This window comes from Pyxicephalus adspersus, chromosome 3, assembly GCF_032062135.1.
Source record: "Pyxicephalus adspersus chromosome 3, UCB_Pads_2.0, whole genome shotgun sequence".
In the NCBI taxonomy this organism is placed as follows: domain Eukaryota; kingdom Metazoa; phylum Chordata; class Amphibia; order Anura; family Pyxicephalidae; genus Pyxicephalus; species Pyxicephalus adspersus.
This window is the reverse complement of record NC_092860.1, coordinates 36,877,254-36,898,098: the sequence shown is the minus strand read 5'-3', so window position 1 is coordinate 36,898,098 and position 20,845 is coordinate 36,877,254. Positions and strand designations below refer to the sequence as shown.

The 20,845-nt window shown below is 34.3% G+C and overlaps 1 protein-coding gene across 35 annotated transcripts in view; it reads left to right on the top strand.

The window, feature by feature from the left end:
- PTPRD (protein tyrosine phosphatase receptor type D) overlaps nucleotides 1-20,845 on the top strand; it is a 956,723-nt gene that overhangs the window by 865,243 nt on the left and 70,635 nt on the right. For 13 of the 35 annotated variants that reach the window (XM_072404239.1, XM_072404241.1, XM_072404242.1 and 10 more), the window contains 8 exons: nucleotides 2,363-2,668; nucleotides 3,423-3,616; nucleotides 8,890-8,916; nucleotides 10,465-10,582; nucleotides 13,936-14,523; nucleotides 14,904-15,004; nucleotides 16,110-16,369; nucleotides 18,425-18,515. In XM_072404239.1, the coding sequence (XP_072260340.1) occupies nucleotides 2,363-2,668; nucleotides 3,423-3,616; nucleotides 8,890-8,916; nucleotides 10,465-10,582; nucleotides 13,936-14,523; nucleotides 14,904-15,004; nucleotides 16,110-16,369; nucleotides 18,425-18,515 (1,685 nt within the window). The remainder of the gene's footprint in view (nucleotides 1-2,362; nucleotides 2,669-3,422; nucleotides 3,617-8,889; nucleotides 8,917-10,464; nucleotides 10,583-13,935; nucleotides 14,524-14,903; nucleotides 15,005-16,109; nucleotides 16,370-18,424; nucleotides 18,516-20,845) is intronic. The other 22 variants (XM_072404262.1, XM_072404255.1, XM_072404251.1 and 19 more) reach the window with 5 other exon arrangements.

Below are 20,845 nucleotides of genomic sequence, written 5' to 3'. Positions count from 1 at the left end.
TATATACTTTTGATTCCATTTACTTTTCATTACATCAGCACTGACTGAATCAGGAGAGTACATGGAAATTGGCAGTGCTTCAGCTAATTCAACTCTACCCAACTCCATTAAGCACCTACAGCAAACTGAGCCTATTTAAGCCCACCTGCACATGACAAAGCGTTGCAATTGAGAGATGTAATCCTGTGAGAAGCTGTATGTTTACAATATACTTTGCTTTTATAGGAAAATGGAATTCACATTTATAGTTGAAAATATGGTATTTAGTTTAATTATTTTAGTTTTTTCTTTAGATGAAGCTCTTGTTACTTCCTAATATGGGTACTATACAAACTTAAAAAAGGAAAACAGAGACACTAGAAGGTGAAAGAACATTAGTTTTGTTTCTGTAAAACTGTCCAGTGCATTCCACTTTGATGGCTAATGCATTAGTTTCATTTTTTTGCTTTCCTGCAGCTTTTGTTCAAATTAAAGCATTTGTTTTATAAACCAAAAGCTGTGCTTCTGTATAGTATTAGTTTTTTATTCTTCCATCTAAATAAGTATTCATTTTTCCAATCAATAAAAAATAGATTTGCACTTTTTTGAATTATGATCATAGATAGACAAACTACAACTGACAAACACACAACAGATGATTCTCGCCCGACATGAACTGTCAAGGCAATAATCTGACGTGTACAGAGGTCACCTGACATTGTTCATGGATCCATTCTGATCGGATCCACGACTGACAAAGTAAAGGGAGGGAAGCACAGGGAGGTGTCGCTTGCTTGTTCTACCCTCTTCATAGCACAAAACGGCGCTGTGTGTACAGCGTTCATTTTTTTATCTGTCAATCCTTTGTCACTGGAATAATAACTGAGCATGTGTAGCAGCCTTAGAAATAACATTTCGTTAAAAATCATTTACAATGTTAAAAACTTCTAATAAATTCAAATATTTTAATGTTGATTTCTTTTGAAAATTATGTGAAACTTGCATAGTTACAAAGTCAGGTTGAAAAAAAAAACATCAAGGTCAACCACTAGGACTTGATGGGCAGCAGAATCGAAATTTATTGTGATATCCAAGTATAGAGTTTAGGGTTTCAAACCATGCAAAATAATATTAATATTCAACCCAATGTTTTTAGGTGTTCTGGTATCCCTTTTAATTTCAAAAGTTTTGAAAGTGGGTTTTGAAATCCCTTTTATTAAACTAGTGTCAAAAGATTTTCGATTATTGGTCAATGGTCACGCCTGGGTCTGGAACTCACGTGTACTCAAGTTACCTCCTGTCACCATCTGATTTGTTAGGATATAAACTTCTAGACCTGCATTAATGTTTTTGGAGTTGTTTTTTTTTTCTTTTTCAAAAGAAGTATGTTTTTTATATCTTGGCTTTTTGATTTAAAATTGGGGAAAATGTTTGTGTAATAGACAGAGTAAGTTCATGCCCTTTCTTCATAATAAATGTTTACAATTATGAAAGTTGATTTTTTTTTTACCGGTAATGCTAGGTAATAGATTTTCAGTACCATACCAAAGTTAATTATTATATTACTGTTTTACTATATTTACAAAGTTGTGCCAGTCAATGTTTAATGTTAGCATAAATGTCCCCTTGAAAAAAATTAATATCATTAACTATAATAATCTTGAGAGCTGGTATAGCAACTGATGGCATTTGGTAAGTACAAGTAAAAAGTCCAAACCAACAATGCTGTTCTCTTTACTGGTAGGTAACCTTTTGAATTAGATTTTCATTACCCAAATAAGTTTGCATGCTTATCGTAGCTCTGGTTTTCAGTAAGTGTTTTCCACTGTTATATGGGATCCAACAAGAGAAATGGGTTGCTTTATGTAAAAGTTATGTTTAATTTCAGCACATTTTTTCTGCTGATTTGGCACTTAAAGCATGTTTTTAAATTATTTCTTAAGTCCAAAACTCTCCAATTTTGCTAACAAATGTATTTGTTTACATAGGTAGTCATTAGACTACTTTTATTATAATTAAACAGGACATGCTTTAATTGTATCAGCAGTATTAGCTACTGGAAGAAATTTAGTAGGTTAATTATTGAAGGAGAATATGTTGTACAGGTAGGTAACTTAAATGTCAGGCTTCACAATCATACGTCCTCATCCACGTTGTCTTCTATGTCCATTTTTTTTTTAATTTTGGTCTGTTCATTTTAACAAGCCAAGGTACATTTTGTTCCCTAAAATATTACATTTTAGTTCTCATTCTGTTACCCAATTTAGTTATTTTTTGGTTTTGTTTCTATTTGTTTTTTTTTTCCTTTCTTCCTCATTTTTTATTTTTGGATCATTCCTATCTATACACTTCAAACTTCCCTGTAATGCTTTACTGAAATCAGAGCCATCAGCTCCTCCACAAGACATAAGATGTAACAGCCAAAGCTCTACCAGCATTTTGGTAAGTTGGCTACCACCACCAAAGGACAAGCAGAATGGTGCAATCACAGCGTATTCCATCAAATACGCTGGAGTTGACGGAGAAGATAACAAGCCCCATGAAATTACAGGCATTTACCCAGATATTAGAGAGTACCTTTTGGAGCAGCTGGAAAAATGGACTCAATACCATATCTCTATGATCGCTTATACTGACGTTGGACCAGGCCCAGAGAGTGCCTCCATATTGGTTCGGACAGATGAAGATGGTATGTTTCCTCCTATCAATCAGTTTATACCTGTTGCTTCTCTTCAAGCCTCTATATTTCCATTGAATAATGGAAGATATTTTTTTCCAACGCTTTACTTTTTTGCCTTTTACAATGATTTTTGGCAATCCTAATTTTTTCTCTTCAACTGACTAAGCTGGAAACACCATTTTGCTTCTGTTTCCTTCTACATTCTTGTTTTTTCTTCTTGTTTATATTTTCTTGTTTTCTCCCACCTAATGTCTTACACTAATCTTGACATTTCAATTTTTTTGAGATGTCTAAATCTTTCTTTTCCTCTTGAATTTTTTTTTTTTTTTTTTTTACTTTTCAACCCTTTTTTGTGGAAACTGATGCTCAGTTTACTCATTTTACTTGTCTTGTATTTTGTGATCATTGTACTACCAGAATAAATAAAAAAACAAGTCCAGTAATCTTTCAACTTTTTACGTAAAAACCAACCATTTTTTTAAACATTTTGTTTTTGTCTTATTATTTTTATCAGTACAACCTTTCAGCTTAAAGTGCTTTGAATTCTCAAAGCATCTTCCTTGGCTTTTTTACATTTTTACATGTTTTTCTCTTACTCAGATACCCTTTTTCTTCCATTTTTGCATCAGTCATGTTTTTTGATCTTTCCAGTATTTAGTAGAAAATGATTGTTTTGAATTTTTATTGCTTGCATCAAAAGCTTTTTATTCAGTGGGTGGGACTGGTGGCTATAATTTTGTTTTATCAAATGATGTTCTTCCAGTTCCTAGTGGTCCTCCTCGCAAAGTCGAGGTAGAGGCTGTGAATTCGACATCTGTTAAAGTGTTCTGGCGCTCCCCGGTGCCTAACAAGCAACATGGTCAAATTCGTGGATACCAGGTCCATTATGTGAGGATGGAAAATGGAGATCCCAAAGGCCCACCCATGCTAAAAGATGTCATGCTGGCTGATGCACAGGTAATTTCCTATTTACCCGACTATAAGATGTCTTTTTAAATTTTCCTTTTATTTTTGCAATGATAGCTTACAATGAACTAGTATATGATTTTGGATCTATTTACTTAATGTCTGCTTCATTTTTATCAATACAGCATATAATTACATTTCTTAATTCTTGCTTTGCTACATGCAGCTGCTACTGGGTAGAGAATGTCCTATGTAATCTCCAAAGCAAGTTTTCAGAGTTTATATGGAGATATGGACTCCTTTTTTTCCATGTGATTGCACTGGGCTAGTCACAGGTCATCAGCTTGATCACATGGGACAGGGAGTGAATAAAGTCCATAAATCATGCATTTTTTGTGTTACTCCTCGAGCTGTAACATCAGTAAGAGAGTTACAAATGTGGGTATATGTTATAGGGGGATTGAAGTAATGCCATAGCTGTTTCGTGCATAAGTAAAAGAAAACATTCACTTTTTCAAATGACTGGACATTCAAAAGTTTTTAAAAGTACATGTAAAAGTACATTTATGGCTTTTTTGTGTATTAATTAGGGTGAGAAACTTTACAAGAATTTTTTAAATTTTTGGATAGTAATTCCTAAAAGCTTGTGTAATTTTTACCCAAATTTTAAAAATGCAAGTTAAATTTTTTTTTTCTTACAAACGTACGCATGATTATACAATGAGGTTGTTTTACTAAAGTAGTGAAGTCTGTTCATTTACCAAAGTGTATGTTATTAAATAAAGTGGAACTGTGTTCAATCATGTACTAGCAACAATATGTTTTTTCTATTTCTTATGCACATTGTCGGGTATTTAAAGTGTGCACAGGTTTGCCTTTTTTCTAACATTAACTTTGCTAAGTAAATATGCTGTGCTGGTTTTGTAAATCGGCCCCACTGCCTTATCTTTACTAAACAAGAGCACAATTGCTGAAATCTAAAGCCTTAACATGAAGGGTCTGATTTATTAAAGCTCCCAAGACTGGAGAGGATATACTTTCATCAGTAAAGCTGGGTGATCCAGAAAACCTGGAAAAGATCAGGTCCAGGATTCAAAACATTTGCTAGCAAATATCAAATGACGTCCAGGTTTGCAAAATCCATTCCAGGTTTGCTGGATCACCCAGCTTCACTGAAGGAAGCGTATCCTCTCCAGCCTTGGAAAGCTTTAATAAATCAGGCACATAATGTAGATCAGGTCTTTCAAGCAAAATATTGAAAAATATACATACATTATTTTAATATTGTTTGAATAAATGGGTCTAAATACCTTGAAGTATTCAGATCATTAGCTACAGAAATATTTGGTTAAGGTTGTTACCAAATGCAATTGTACTAGTTGATTATAACAGCAACAAAATTTCTGCATCGGCTACTTTTATTGATTTTATTTTTTGTTTAACAAATTTATGGCAGTACAAATTGTTCTCTTTGTTTTGCCATTATAAGTTAAGTGAAGATCAGTTTAGTAGAGAATAATGCAGAAATCCATAAAATAGTGTAACAAACTGTCCCTTACATTTGTGTATCATCATTTGTGTTTATTGTAGAGACTCTCAAATTCCATCCTCAGGATTCAGCAGAACTGTTTTTTTTTAATGTTATACATATTTTCATAGAAGGCATAGTGGGTACTATATTTGAACCCAATAAATCTGTAACTTTTCCATTAACCTGAATTTAAGGAAAACACCATCAAACCATGATTTCTGTCCATGTTATTAAACATGGGTTTACTAGAATAGTCCTGGCTGTTGTTTGCAGTTTATAGTTTAAACTAGATTTCCACATGGTTCAGATTTTCTGAGAAAAAGAGGAGCACCTATTAATTGTTGAGTTATGGTATATAATTGACATTATGTAGGGAATTATACATTTTCATACAGGACTTTCTGTCAGTGTAAGGTATATGAATTTGACAGTTTAGCTATACAAGCCCTCACATGCAACACAGTGGGGCTGATTTTCAAAAGGGAATGAACCACAGCAGGTATAAAAAGTTATACTATGTGTGCATTATGAAGAATGTCTATGACCATATGACCATTTGTGCCTTCCCTTACTACTCTGGAATGGCCATGTCGACATTTCAGGCACAGTGCACTGACTTGAGTAAGCCGTGTTATAATGTATTGTGGTACAGTGCCACACTGCAAAAATGTGAACTGGGCCCTAAAACTTTTTTTCATTTTGACTAAGTACCAATGAAATCAGTTTCCTTTACCTTCAGGACTACAGTGGCTAGATTTTTTTTTCTTCCCAACATGGGCAGTGGCACAAACACTTGACTATGTAATATCCAATGTTTGGTGAATTTGGATGTTCTAAAGGTAATAGAGTTCCTAAAAAAAAGCAAGCATTTGATCTAATAACCCCACAATGTCCCAATGTTTGGGGCATTATAAATTCAGAAATATACTATGGTTAATATACTTTGGTTAATTAACATTGCTCCGGAAAAAAAAACTACATTTTTTGGGTTTACAGGTTTGCATCATTTAAACATCGGTTGTTCTGCTGTGCTGTGTTAAATTTATTTTAAACCAGCAATTAGTGACTGTATTTTCACAGACATTTGTAACTCAAGTTTCAGGTATATAATGATTTCTGTAGTTTAAAGCAGGCACCAACTAGGGATAATCTAAAATGACAATCAATCCTATACTTACTATGAAAAAAGAATACAGGAAATAAAATGGAGTAATCTAGGTGGAAAGAGAGATGTGCAGGTCAAAACAATAAAAGATAATGATATGTAGTAAAGGTGGAACTAGCTAAATATTGTGTGTGCATTTGATCGTTAGATATTGAATTAGTAATAAAATAAGATTTAAATGTCTAATTGGGCTTCAACATCATTTTGCACATTATCACAATTCAGAGGATATGCAGCTAATATGGTTACAATTTCCATGCATGCACAGTAAAGAATGATCATGTGTTCTAACATAACTAGAATAGACCCTTGAGAACTGGAGCATTAACAGAAGCAAAAAGCACCTGAGACCCACATATTCACAAACAAAAAAGACTGCTGAGAACTGCTATATTTGCGATATAGTAAGCAGACTTGTCAGACAGGTCGGAAATTGTTGATGGTGCTGCATGTGCAGCTGTGGAGGCAACATTATTATTAATATTATTATTATTAATATTATTAATAAACAGTATCTATATAGTGCCAACATATTACGGAGTGCTGTACATTAAATAGGGATAATTCTTCATACACCCCCAAGTTACTTTTGCACCTTGCATCTTGGCCTTGCACTGGCATCCCGAGTTTGAACATGGTATCAGCAACATCACAGTTGCAACCCTGGTTCTGGTAAAATCCGCACTTGTTTCCTCACTCTACACCCCCACTACACCACCTCACAGATATGCATTCCCCCACTTATAAACATTCTCACTTATTGGCACTTCTCCAACTCTAACTTTTTACTGAAACTGCTCTTACTTTTTTACTCGTCAGCCACTGCCCTTTATTGCTCTTTTTCCCTTTTTGCCACTGAACCAATGCACATTTCCTCCTAACAACCACTGATGTTCTGCAACAAACTTCCTAACTCGCCACCACTGCAGCAACGGAGCACTTTATCGCTCACTATTTTAGTTTCTTACTTATTGTCAAAGCACAAATGCACGCTTCCTTCATCACTGATATATGCTTCCTAATTTGTCACTACTCCACTGATGAGCACTTTTCCTAATCACCCTACTGCACTGATGTATAATTTCCCCCTGTTGCTCATGGTGCGTTTATTATCTTTATCCTATTTTCATCACTCACTGACAAGTACTGTTCACTGCTAGTGCATGGATGCATGTTTATCTACTCAAAGTTGATGCAGCACTCATTGCACTTCCCCACTTCTACACCTACTGTATGCACACTACCTCATTTTCCACTACTGCACTGAATCTTTCATCTTTCTAACTCACCACCACTGAGCTAATACCTAAGGTAATTAAAGGTAATGCCTTTACCTTTTCCTCACTTTTTGGTACTGCAACAATGCATACCTACCCACTTGCTGCCCCTGCACTGACATGCACTTTTGTATTTACAAAGTCTTGTCTAGTCTATCTACACCCTTGACCTTAAACAAGCATGGGAAAAAAAATCAGATTGATCTCAAAACTTTCCATACTTTTCAATATCAGTGACCCACAAAAAAATTACCTGTGGAAGAGTAGATATTTAAGTAGAGGTCAGCAGCCTCCAGAGTTTGCCATTACAAAAACACCGCCAATTCATTTTTTTAGATATACCTGTAACTTATTGCCAGTGATATCTGGTGTATAACCTAGCTCATGATCAATTTTGTTTTTTTCGTGTCATATTTTAGTTAATTTTAATGTCGTTTTCTTGTTTTAGTATATTTCTGTACCAAATATTGCCTGCAGGGCTCACCTAAATCTAAGGTCATTCATTAACTTTGTTACTGAAACAATTCTGTCTCACTGTGTGACACAAATCTAGGATAATAGGATTTCGGATTATTGTACCAGAAATTTGGGTTTTTTAACAGACCTCAAATTAGTTGCTTTTTGCGTCCCCAAATTCTATTCTCCAGACTGACAAAATCATAATTATCACAAAACTTAGTAGATACATATAGTATAATTTCTGTATAATTAGTATAATTTTAAGTATAATTTCAAAATATTTTAATAGTTTGGTTGCACATTACTCATGAATATCTAAGGAAAGAAATATTTCAATATCATATCACAAATACACAAGTTTTTGTGCAATGAGAACATTGAGTTCAGACATTTACAATGCTACTCATGTATAATCTGATATTTTGAGGCAGGTTCAATCATGCAGATTTTTTTTAAGGTTCAGTCTCTCCGCCCACCATTTATTTTAAAAACCTGTACAGTAAAGGAAACATTTCATGGGGCAGTTTCCTGTGTTTTTATATATTTATGTCTCGTGGCTGCTATGTAGCACCAAAAGAGACCAAACAGCCCCAAGCACTGCTGTTCTATTACATCAACAAAGAGAATATGATGTTCACCAGAACTTATCTTAAGCTTTGTGAAAATGTTCTCTACTATAATTTGTTTTAACTGTGTCCATAATTTTCAGATATCATAAAAACTGTTATAATGTCCTTTTTATAATACTGGCTCGTTTATATCATAAGCTAAGTTGGCTGAACAATAGGGAAATAAAAGTGCTTTAAACCCCACCTAACTGCACAGATAGCTCTTCATAATTGTATTATTATTGTTGTTTTTTTCTTTTTCTACCGTCTGTACTCTAAAACAGTGGGAATATGATGATACTACTGAACATGTGAGTAATAAGGACTTGCTGGTTTTAAGGTGTTTATTTTTAGCGTGCCGTGTGTATTTTTTCTTTTTTATTTGCACAGACGCATGCTCTAACATTCCACGTTGGTTTTTTGTTTGACATTTCTTTTTAGCATGATGTTCATGTTTATAAAAATAGCCAAAATAAATATGGCGACAACAGCAAACTACTGTATGCAGTATTGATTGAATGGCTGCTGTTTGAATGGCTTATATTAATGTTGCTATATTTGGGCTGCAACTCCAGTAAGAAGACCATTGATTAGTGTTAATGATAAAATGCTATTTTAGTAGGCAGTTCTATGTGTATTTTTTTATTCATACAGTCTGGGTGATGCATGTGTTCACTCAGAAATGTGCCGCTTTACACTCAGAAATGTGCTGCTTTACACACCAAACATTTATATCTTTTATGAAGCAAGGTGAAAATGTTTCAGCAAAATGTTCCTTGACTTTAAAACTGGTATGTCCTCAATAGACAATTTAAATATACCATCTACCTATCTACAAAATCACTGTCATTGTTGATTGGAATTGGGAAAGCTGTAATCTGATTGGTTAAAGGTGACTCCACTTTGGTCTTTAAACTGCTTAACTAAGAAGAATGTAAGGAATTGATTTCATATGCATATCATAGATAAAGGAGCTTTCAGTTCATTTAAACTTACACTATATGGATCATGACTTGCTCAGGTTAATTAGAGGTTTAACAAAGAATTGTTCTTATGCTCATATACAACATATTTAGAATTTTAATGTTTTGGCATTAACCTATTAAACCATAGTACATGAAGTGATCCAAAAATATGTAATTGATCTCGGTTCCCAACCCCCTTCTTTGCACCCAACTAAATATAATAACCATCAATAGACCTTGATCTATGTACCGGTGACCCACTATATGTAGTTGCATCCATTATGTGCCTTCAGATCTTGTGCAATCTCACAACAGTAACCAGGAGGCTTTTACTGAATTCATTTTTTAGACCAGGACCAAAGAAGACATAGGAGCCCAAATCATATACTTAGCTAAGGGCATATTAAAAGCTGGTGTTTCCTCTTTGTTTTTCATGTTTTTCATGAACTATCCTGTTTAAATAACTGATAAAAAAATATATTATCTTATGTATTTTTAGGATATCCATAGTGATATAAGTATTTACTATGTTAGGGACTACATGTTTATAATTTATTTTTAGTTGGTAAATTCTCAGTTGGCAAAAACACAAAGCAGTGCTGAGCTTTCCTATTCGAAAGAACAGCATCCCTTAAAAACTGAATGTTATGGATACATTCTGTAATTATTACTTTTAAAAATACATTTAAAAATACATAAAACTAATATTAATAATATTATTGCATGACATAAGTTATTAAGATTTGTACATTGGTTTTGTTTTTTGTTTTTTTTTTGCCATGAAGGAACATTTTCCGTGTAGGTAAAAAAGCAAAACTGTTTAAAATGCTGTAAAGGAAGAAAACATTAGGATTTATGACAGCAAGTTTTCTCCTTCTCTGTACTTAATTTCAGGAAATGATCATCTCTGGACTGCAGCCTGAAACGACATATGCCATCACTGTGACAGCTTATACAACAAAAGGGGATGGTGCTCGAAGCAAGCCTAAAGTTGTGACTACAGGTGGTGCAGGTAAAGTGGTGCACACAGCTACACACTGTTCCATCTACTAAAAATGCATTTGTCAGTCATTTTGTTCTATACATGGACATGTTTTTCAGTCTTCTTGCTAAACAGATACTCAAATGAACTCTAGCCTTTATGATTTACACATTCTATTAATTGCAACAGATTTGTGATTGTAGAAGTGTAGATAGAATAAAGGAATGTTAGGCATGTGCAATAAGTACTCCAGCTGCAAATGTTTTAGTGGTGAAACATACTGAGTTTCAAGTGACTCATTCTATTGCAGGTATCATATTCATGCCGTTTTAGGGTTTAAAGGAAATGTGTGCAGAAAAGTCAAATCCCTCTACATCTGTTGTGAATCCAAACTAAAAGTTATAAATTATTTTGTCAAACATGTCTATTATTCATAACACATTCTTGGGGTTTATTAAAAAAAGCACAACACAAATTATATTTGATATTCATTGCAAAATTATTGAATAGCGGGGTAGAAAGAAAATAATTAATATCATATTCTCATTATACTAACTGTACTGAAAGAAATTCCTTTTTCCCTAAAAATAAATGATGTATATGCACAAAACATACGTGTTTTAGCTGGTTTACTGAACGGTAAAGAAAGCAGATGTGATGTGCTTTCTTCTTTTATATAACAACCTATCTAAGCAGTACAAGAAGCTTACAATAAGCATTAAGGTTTAAAGCCACCTTATAAACTGTCTAAGTCTATTTTGCTTTAAGCTTAACTAGAATACCTGATATAGTGTTATTATAGTAAACAGAGTTATTCCTTTAGTACTTTTAGGTTCTCTGAATCATGCGGACAGCACATCTGCTGTATACATAATGGGAGTTATGGGCATCCATCAACATAGAACCAGCAATAAAGCATAGTTCCCTTTTACTCAGCATTCATTCTGCTGAAATGCTCATAACTTAGCATAACGTTCATCAAGCAGAGCTTGAATTGGAAGTGGTCAGAGGTGCTGTTTGTGAGGCCTAGAAAAGGGTATAGTCAAGCTAACATTATTTTGGGGGTTTCCTTCTCTCCTTTCCAGTGATGAGAATTTTGCTTAGTACAACATGTGAGGAATAAAACATACTCAGTTTTAAAGCTTTTAGGAATATAGGTAATTATATTTTACATATTCTCTAGAAAAACACATTTTGTTGGCAATAGTTGCCAATAACCATTGCTGAATATGGTGACAGCAGAAATCAGAATGTTTTCTTTGCTTCCCAATTTTCATGCTAGCTGCTATTGTGTATTGATAAATCATTCTTAAACATAAACAGTGCTCACATCAGACCCATTAGGTTGTCCTCCACCTGTTTTAAAATGTGAAAGGAGTCACTTACCAGACCACTCTAGCTCCTGTATCTAGTGATGGTTAGGATCCTTAATTTGCTCCCCATTCATTCATCTCTTCTTTCTAATGAAAGAAGAAAAAGAAAAGTACAAAAGAAAAACATAAACTATACATATATATGTGTGTGTGTGTATTTGTATATATATATATATATATATATATATATATATATATATATATACATATTTATATTGTATATTTACACTTAGGCCCTGTCCAACATGTATTGAAAAAACAGCATCATCAGGGGTTGTGTCAGATCTGTATCTGATTTGTAGTAGTCAGTTTTTTTGGGGGGTTTAATAGGGTCTTCCTGCATTTACTGTATTTCACATCAGGCTCAAAATATCAAGGATATACACTTCACTTTGCCGCCAGGTAGACAAAGCTATTTCTTTTTAATAAACCAAACTTTTTTCTGATGCAATTCTTTTGGAAGTCCGGCTGTATTTCTTATTTCCTTTAGAGGCACTACCAATCAAGGTTAAAAAAAATAGTCATCATTGTGAGGGCTGCCGCTAGTATAAAAGCAATTTATGACATATATAATTTAGTGACAGCTTCTAGCAATCTCTTCACTGGAAACTTGAAGGAGTTATTATTCCATTTCTTTGGACTCTCCTCACTTTGCCTATGCTCCATTGGCTTTAATAATGGTTCGAACACAAAACAAGAATAAAGCTTGGAATTATTTTCTCTAAACATGATTTCCTTAATGTTTTTTTTTCTTTACTTTTCTTTTTTCAGTTGAGCCAATAATAAACTGTACAACAGAAAATGTTATAGAAATATCTAACTGCAATGGTATAGGTCACAAGTAAAAGAAGGCACAAGTTCAATTGCTAGCTTATTAAACTAATTAAAGACACTGTCCGACAGCTTCCATTGTCATACTTAACTTATATCATCTGACACAAAATATCTGTCACAACTTCAGGACTATCCATTACATTATAGCTTGTATTTAAATATACCCTGTAACTATTTATTGGGCAAGATGTAATGAACAAAGACATGTTTTTTCACTTGTTAGGTAAAGACATGTTTTTTCATTTGTTAGGTTATTTTCAGGCTTTGGGAACAAATGCTTACTTTAATAATGCAGAGCCTATAGGTTTGATAGGGAAGATATGAGAGTCAAAATGGTAATTATTAGCTTATAGCAGATATTTTAAAATAAAATGCACTTGGCATGTGCCAATCTGCCATCTCAACCTCCAGGGCTTCTTAGATGACCCATGGATCCTTACATATAATCAGAGGAGACTAGCTGCTTTGACCCCGACTGAATTCTTCGTATAGTTGACAATACGATGACCATAAAGATCCAGGTACAGGTTAACATTTATATGGAGTTATGAAAAATTGCAGATGAAGTAGCTGTAGTAGATTAGTATTTTTTTCTTAAGAGGTTAATTTGTCACCTCTTCCTTTCCCCATAAAATATAGTAAATAGTTAGTATGGATCAGAAACACAAATTAAATGGGTTATACACAGCGTACGTACACTGCTTTACATTATCTGAATGTACAAGTACTTGTTTGATATACCTAAATTGTCTGGGAAGCAGCTATATTGATATCATCCTTTGTAACCACTGGTACAGATATAGAGATATTTACAGGAGTGTGCTTCTAAATCTCAGTAAAGTCAATCTGATTCTCTACAGATGTCAAGAACAATAGGGGCTGTGTAGTTATATCTAGCACAACCACAATAGATATTTGCAAATACTGCCAATATTTAAAAATATTTCTTAAATCTCGAATTCTAAAATTTCTAGTGCATGGAATTATTTTATGATTTGATAGATTTTTACTTTAATTAAGAAAAATTATACAATCATTATTTAAATAACACCTTTACTCTGTATTTGCTATACAGAATTTTTGTTATGATTGTCATGTCATTGCCATTTTCACATTGAACAGTAATAAGTTAGCATGCAAGACATGTATAAATCAAAATTTTTTTTTTAATTTCAGTTCCAGGTAAACCTCGGCTTGTCATTAACCACACTCAGATGAATACTGCTCTCATTCAGTGGTATGCACCGGTGGAAACTTTTGGCCCTCTTATGGGCTTCCGTCTAAAATACGGTCGTAAGGATGTGGATATTCTCACTACTCTAGAGTTCTCAGACAAAGAAGATCATTTCACTGCCAAAGAAATTCACAAAGGAGCATCATATATCTTTAAGCTATCAGCCAGAAACAAAGTGGGCTTTGGGGAAGAAAATATTCAAGAAATTACTATACCAGAGGATGTTCCTAGTGGATTTCCTCAAAACCTGCATTTTGACAGCATGACATCAACCTCAGTTCAGATAACTTGGCAACCGCCCATCCTATCAGAAAGGAATGGTGTCATCACAAAATACATACTCCTGTACAGGGATATCAATAATCCATATCATCCTGCTGAAGTACCCATTGTTCCTGCTGCGACAACTGTGACTCTTACAACCCTAAAACCTGATACCATTTATGATGTTAAAATACGTGCTTACACAAGCAAGGGTCCTGGTCCTTATAGTCCAAGTGTCCAATTCAGGACGCTGCCAGTAGATCAAGGTAGGATTTGTCTGCTTAAGTCTCTGTCCTTAGCGGAATATCTTTTCTTGGGATAACAGGGTACGGAAACACTTTCTAATCCTGGTGATATTTCCTATGTTATTAGGGCTGCAATTCCATAAGGTAAAGTACAACAGGCTTAATACATTTTAAAAGCATTCGCTTGTCCTTTGTATTGCTACTTCGTGCATAACACTTTCAGGTAAGGTAAAAATTAACCTAATTGAAACCATGTAAAACATAGAACCACAAAAAGCATAGCACAGGTTTAATCAACCCATTTCTCCTTTAGCTCAGAAGTGTAGGACTAAAATGGTTCAGGAGCAGTTAGGAGTTATGTTTAAAAAGAACATTTAAATACCTTTTTCATACTTTTCCAGCAGTGTTCGCAAAAAATTTCCATGTGAAAGCGGTCATGAAGACATCAGTGTTGTTATCATGGGAGATTCCAGAAAATTACAACTCTGCATTACCCTTTAAGGTAAGTTTTTTTTTCATTAAGCAAGGAAGTTAAGGAGGTCATGACAGGGAATATTTTATCTCTTACGCTAAACTAGAATTATTTAGCTGTCCACAAATATATACACGTTGTTAACATTATTGAAGTTTAAAATTAGGTGCACTGGTGATTAATATCAGACCTTTAATCACCTTAATGCTGCACATTGGTTGGATCCCTACACCCATGCAGCAATAAAAAAACACACATACATTAGGGTGTATATTTATAAAGCAGTAAATCTGACTGATCTGATTCACCCATTTAAAAATAGGCCGTTAAAGAAAACTGAAAAAATATTTACTTACTTTACACTGTGGATTTAGCATTTTTCCCGGTGTTAGGACATTTGTATAAAATTTCTGTTTATTTTTTCCAGCCTAGTTTGTAAGACATGCAGTTGTGGTGAACTTTGTCATCACTACTAATAAATATAAATTATTTTACAGTAACAATTAAAGACCATTGTTGCCCCATTTTGTCTTTTTTCTGAGTGCATATGTGTTTTGCTGAAGTGCTTTAGGTCAAGATATCAGCTTAGAATTAATAAGGTTTGTGTAATCATATCCTGGAGTAGTTTACTGTTGTGCCTGCTGTATGATTATCTTCATAAAGTTGACTAGAATGTCATACTGCATTTTCAATGTTTTATCACAATTCTTTCAAGAAGATAAGATATTTCAAGGTTATATATACCCTAATGAGTCTGATAAATTGTTGACATTTTTTCGTGTACAAGGGTTTGGTGAACATCAATACTGTGGAAAGGCTTTGCTGAGCATATTCACTCATATTATTGAGGTTTCTCTTTACTCTGTGCTGTTGTTTGCTTCTTCTTTTTTAAAGCAAATGTCTTAGTTTATTTAGTTTTTTGCTGGACCACCTAACAGGTTTTCCTGTATAAATCAGATACAGGTCCAACATGGGATTATACTGTTTTAAAATATATTTACAAACCAAAATTACACTTCAATTGGATGGTCAAGGGGAAACTAGAATATACATTTTTGGTAAATGTGTAAATGCTGTTTGAGAGAAAGGGTTGTGTTTGGCAGATACATAGCCTTAGGTGTCATTCTACTTTTAGATCCTGTATGATGATGGAAAGAAAGCTGATGAAGTGGATGGTCGGGCAACCCAGAAACTCATCAAAAACCTAAAACCAGAAACATTATACTCATTTGTTCTTACAAATCGAGGAAACAGTGCAGGAGGTTTGCAACACAGAGTAGCAGCAAGAACAGCACCTGATGTTTTAAGAACAAAGCCTGTTTTTATAGGGAAAACTAATTCTGATGGCATGATAACTGTGGAGTTACCCGAAGTCCCCACCAACCACAAAATAAAGTAAGTCTCAACTTAACTAAACGTTTCCCTTGATTTTAGAAATTGTTTTTATTCGTGTACACTGCCTGCAGCACCTTCATTGTCCAGTGTATTCTATTCCTGCCACCTGTAACCTTCCAAGAATGTAGCCAGGTGTTAGGATAATGTATATCCAGATGCCATGCACTTGAGTTACATTGTCAGTGGTTTACAAATAGCCACAGAAGGAAAATGCTAGTCCTGGGAGTAAGAACAGAGACGAATTAGGTGGCGGGAGCTTTAAATGGTAAGCACAGAGCTTTCAGCATTGGAGAAAAGCACACTGGGTAGTAAGTCTGCCTTATTGTACAGTTGTATTGTGCACACTTGCATATCATTGTTAGTGCTCTGGTGATGTTTGAAAATGCCAAGTGACAGCTGAGCCCATTACATCTAACTGTAACTCGGTGTAGCTTTCTAATTATTTCAAGGTAACATAAAAAAGTGCATATTTGGTTTCAAGCATTCTCCTGCCACCTGGTTTACCACTACTGGACCCCAAGAGACCTATGCATATATACATCCCAAGTAACAGTGTACAATCCCAAAGATTGTCAAGAACTACAGAACTAACCAGAACTAATGTTTGGGGTATGAGGTTACTGTAAATATTACAGAAGGTGACCTTATGGTGCCTGTATCAAGCTGCACTGTTAATTTAATAACCATGTTGACAAATTAGCTAAAGATCCAAGTATAAGGCCTACTTCTTCACAACATTAATAACTAGATTACAGGTATGCTTAGAGAAATAACACACAGGGTAATCAAGGTGACTTCCAAATACTTGTGAGAATTTCGAGGCTAAACAATTATTTATATGAATAATCATGTGAAGAACCAGAGTTTCAAATTAAAAAAGTGTCAGAAGTGCAGGTAAACCCTGTGGATGCAGGTTGCTTGTGGCCTTCATAAATGAGTAGCTGCCTGTGCTGCAGTGTGAAAATTTATTTCTTTATTCATAAGTTTGCCTTTGAACATGTACTGTAGCGGAAGATCTACTGAGGCTGTAATAAATGCAAATAATTAATTTATGTTAATATACAGCAACATGTAAATTGTTCATGTGCCACTCAAAGAATGAAATTGTCAAAGATACAGTCATGTGAGAAGTAAGGACGGTACCCCTCATGGAAATGTTCACTTTTACAACACAATGAACAAGCAAACTTTAGATCTTCATTCAGATAGTGTCTACAGAAAGGGGTTATATACTCGAACATTTGACACACAGGGCCTGATTTATTAAAGCTCTCCAAGGTTGGGGAGAATACACTTTCATCAGTGAAGCTGGGTGATCCAGCACACCTGGAATGGATTTTGGTATTTCATTTGCTAGTTGCTAGCAGATGCTTTGAATCATGTACCAGATCAACCCCAGGTTTGCTGGATCACCCAGCTTCACTGATGAAAGTGTATTCTCCCCAGCCTTGGAGAGCTTTAATAAATCAGGGCCACAGACTTGATATGGTGTGGTAATTCTAAGATTTAATGGAAAATGCAGATTTGTTATCTGGATTTGTAAACATACTACTACATTTACCACCACTTCAAATCAATGAAATTAGTATAAGGTGTTCCAGATTAAAGCTGAGATGAATGGTCATGCTCAAATGTAGCAAAGATCTTAAGAGTGTACAGTGGTCCCCCAACATTGTTTATCAGTTTTCCCATGGGCCCTGGCGTATCGATGAATGACCAAGTTGGTCATTCCACTGTGACCACTGTGCTTTTATTTGGAGTAGAGCACAGAGGGGTATCACCTACTTGATGTCCCAACTCGTCTCTCAATAGAACAAAACAACACTGTGTGTGTAACATTTGTTTGTTTGTCAGTGTAAATGATCACAATCTTGCAAATTAATGTGGACTGCCAAACCAAAGCTAATAAGGCTTGGCCAATATCAGAGTATATTTGTTTGGTACAAACTATAGACAGTAGACATAGGCATATGTAAAATTAATATCTAATGCGTTTTTTCTGTTTTTGTATTGGTTCATTGTATTCATCATAACACATTTTACTTTTTTTTACAGGAGTTACTACATTGTTATTGTCCCTTTGAAGAAAACTCGTGGAAAGTTTATTAAGCCTTGGGAGAGTCCAGATGAAATGGAACTGGATGAGGTATTGATGGATAATATTCATTTTTTTTCTGGATTGCAGTCTACAATGTTTTACTGAATATTTTTAAGCAGTTCATTTGCATTCTTTTCGGCCAAAATAAAAAAGGAGATTCTTGCCGCTATCCATATGCCATTTCTACATAACATCAGTATGAATTGCAGTCTGGACGTATCATTTGTGTTGTAAGCCTGCGGGGACAGAATGTTTAATTACATAAATTAAAGCACAAAAATGTCCTGATCTTCTCTCTTTGTAATAAATATTTTATTCTTTGCTCAGTGCAAAGAAAGATGTGAAAGTTCAAAGAGGTGAAATGATTATACAGCAATGGCTTAATCTCTATGGATATGAACTCCATTAAAGGTCGAGTTCATTAGTAGAATTTGCTAAATCTGAAACAAATGCTAAATTGCAATTTGCAATGCAGTTTAACTTTTGACCTTTACCTCGTGGTTCTTTTCACACCAAGTAATGTTTCTGGTATGTCTGTGCCATGGTTGAAAAGGTTTTATAAGGAAACAAATGTAGCTTTTAAACTTTTAGCACAGAACAAATAATTTTTACATTTAAAAATTTGTAGGGTATCTATGTTTAGTCAGATATCAGGTGTTACAGGACCCCTACCAACCTTTTACAATTAAAATAAAATTAAAGTCGTACTGTAAAAGAAAACATAAAAAGATTCAGTGCTGCATACTTTGCATGGTTACCATAATAATGCCCATTGTATTCTATAGTCAACTGTTCAAAAACATTTAAAGAACACTTCTTGTTGTAATGTGATCATTGGGAAACATGACTGCAGTTTAAATTTGGTAGTTGCTGATTGTCTCCTTATGTCCTTCTGTATGCTTTTTTGCAACTTGATTCTCTTACAGCTGTAAAACTTCAAATGTGTGGGAGATACAGTTTTTGTGGTTGCTTTTACATCAGAAGATGATATAGATCTGCCCTTTACCCTTCCACAAAACCTTGGAAACCTTATTTTCTTACCAAAGAGTAACAAAAGTAAGCCTAAAATGACACTATATTGCTATAGAAAGATCCAACCCTTAGACCAGATGTTCTGGAAATCATGATCAACCATTCGAATATGTCAGGTTTTTAGACTTTAGTCAAGTTAATACTGGATACAATTTTCTTACATGTGCAGAAGAAAAGGTTCATACTTGTTACAGTTCTGCTCTGGTATCTCACTAATTTCTGACACCTTTAAGGAAAACAAATGAGATCTTTAGATTTCAGATAATTCTAGAATTATCCTTTATCTCAGTAATGTCAGAGTACTATACACTCCAAACTTTGTGAACAGTTAAGGAGAATATGCAGTCTTTAGAAATTAGTGTAGGATATGATTTCTGACTGAATCTCACTTGGGGGTTAATATTCTTAATATTAAAAAAAAATCCATGTGCATAGAAATTTGGGGCAATTGTATTATTACCTTGTAACAGATTATTATTAATAGCAACAGCAATGACTGACTGACAGCAATTCTGACTGAGCCAGCACAGCATGATGGAGCTTGTTTTTTCAATGCTAATATTGTTTGAGCATTGGAAGACTTCAGCTTCATTTTCCCATGTCCAATAACAGGGAAACACATTTCCTTCACTTCCCAAACATTTCTGACTTAAATAATTTCAAAACATTTTTTCATATCTATTGCAGTGTGGGTAGGGATTCTGATTATGGAAAATGCCCCATTGTCAGACCATTGTAGAACATTTTTAACTCTTACTTGGTGGACAAACATTTTCAATTGGACAATACATATGTGGTGAGCAATACATATATTGTTTTATTCTTTGTTGTATGGTATTGTTTTCAGAGTATATTCTGTGGAAGCATGTATATATAAGTAATAAAGGGATCAGGCCCAGTGTGTCAATTGGTATGAGTATCTTTTCATTCTTTTTAAAGACCACAGTATTTTCCAAACAACTGTTAAAGGAAATCATAGCATCGTATGCAGATGATACATAAATTTCAAATACTATACTGAAAAGCTGAAAACATTCTGTTTATATTTTGCATCTATAATTCAAACCTAAATCATCCATCAAATATAAATAATCTCTTTATATACTGTCTTTTGAAAAGCACACATAATCTGAAGCACTATTTATTATCCAGAAACATTGTGAGACAAAAGTGTAACCTTGAACATTTCTACTACAATATAAAGTTTCAAAGGAATAAAAAGAAGTGACATTGAACTTTGTGGAAATTACATTGTATGGGTATGTGAAGCTGGTTCCCATAACAAAGAACCATTTTAATCATCCTGTACTTTGTGGTGCATTAATGTGTGTAATGATTTGATAAAG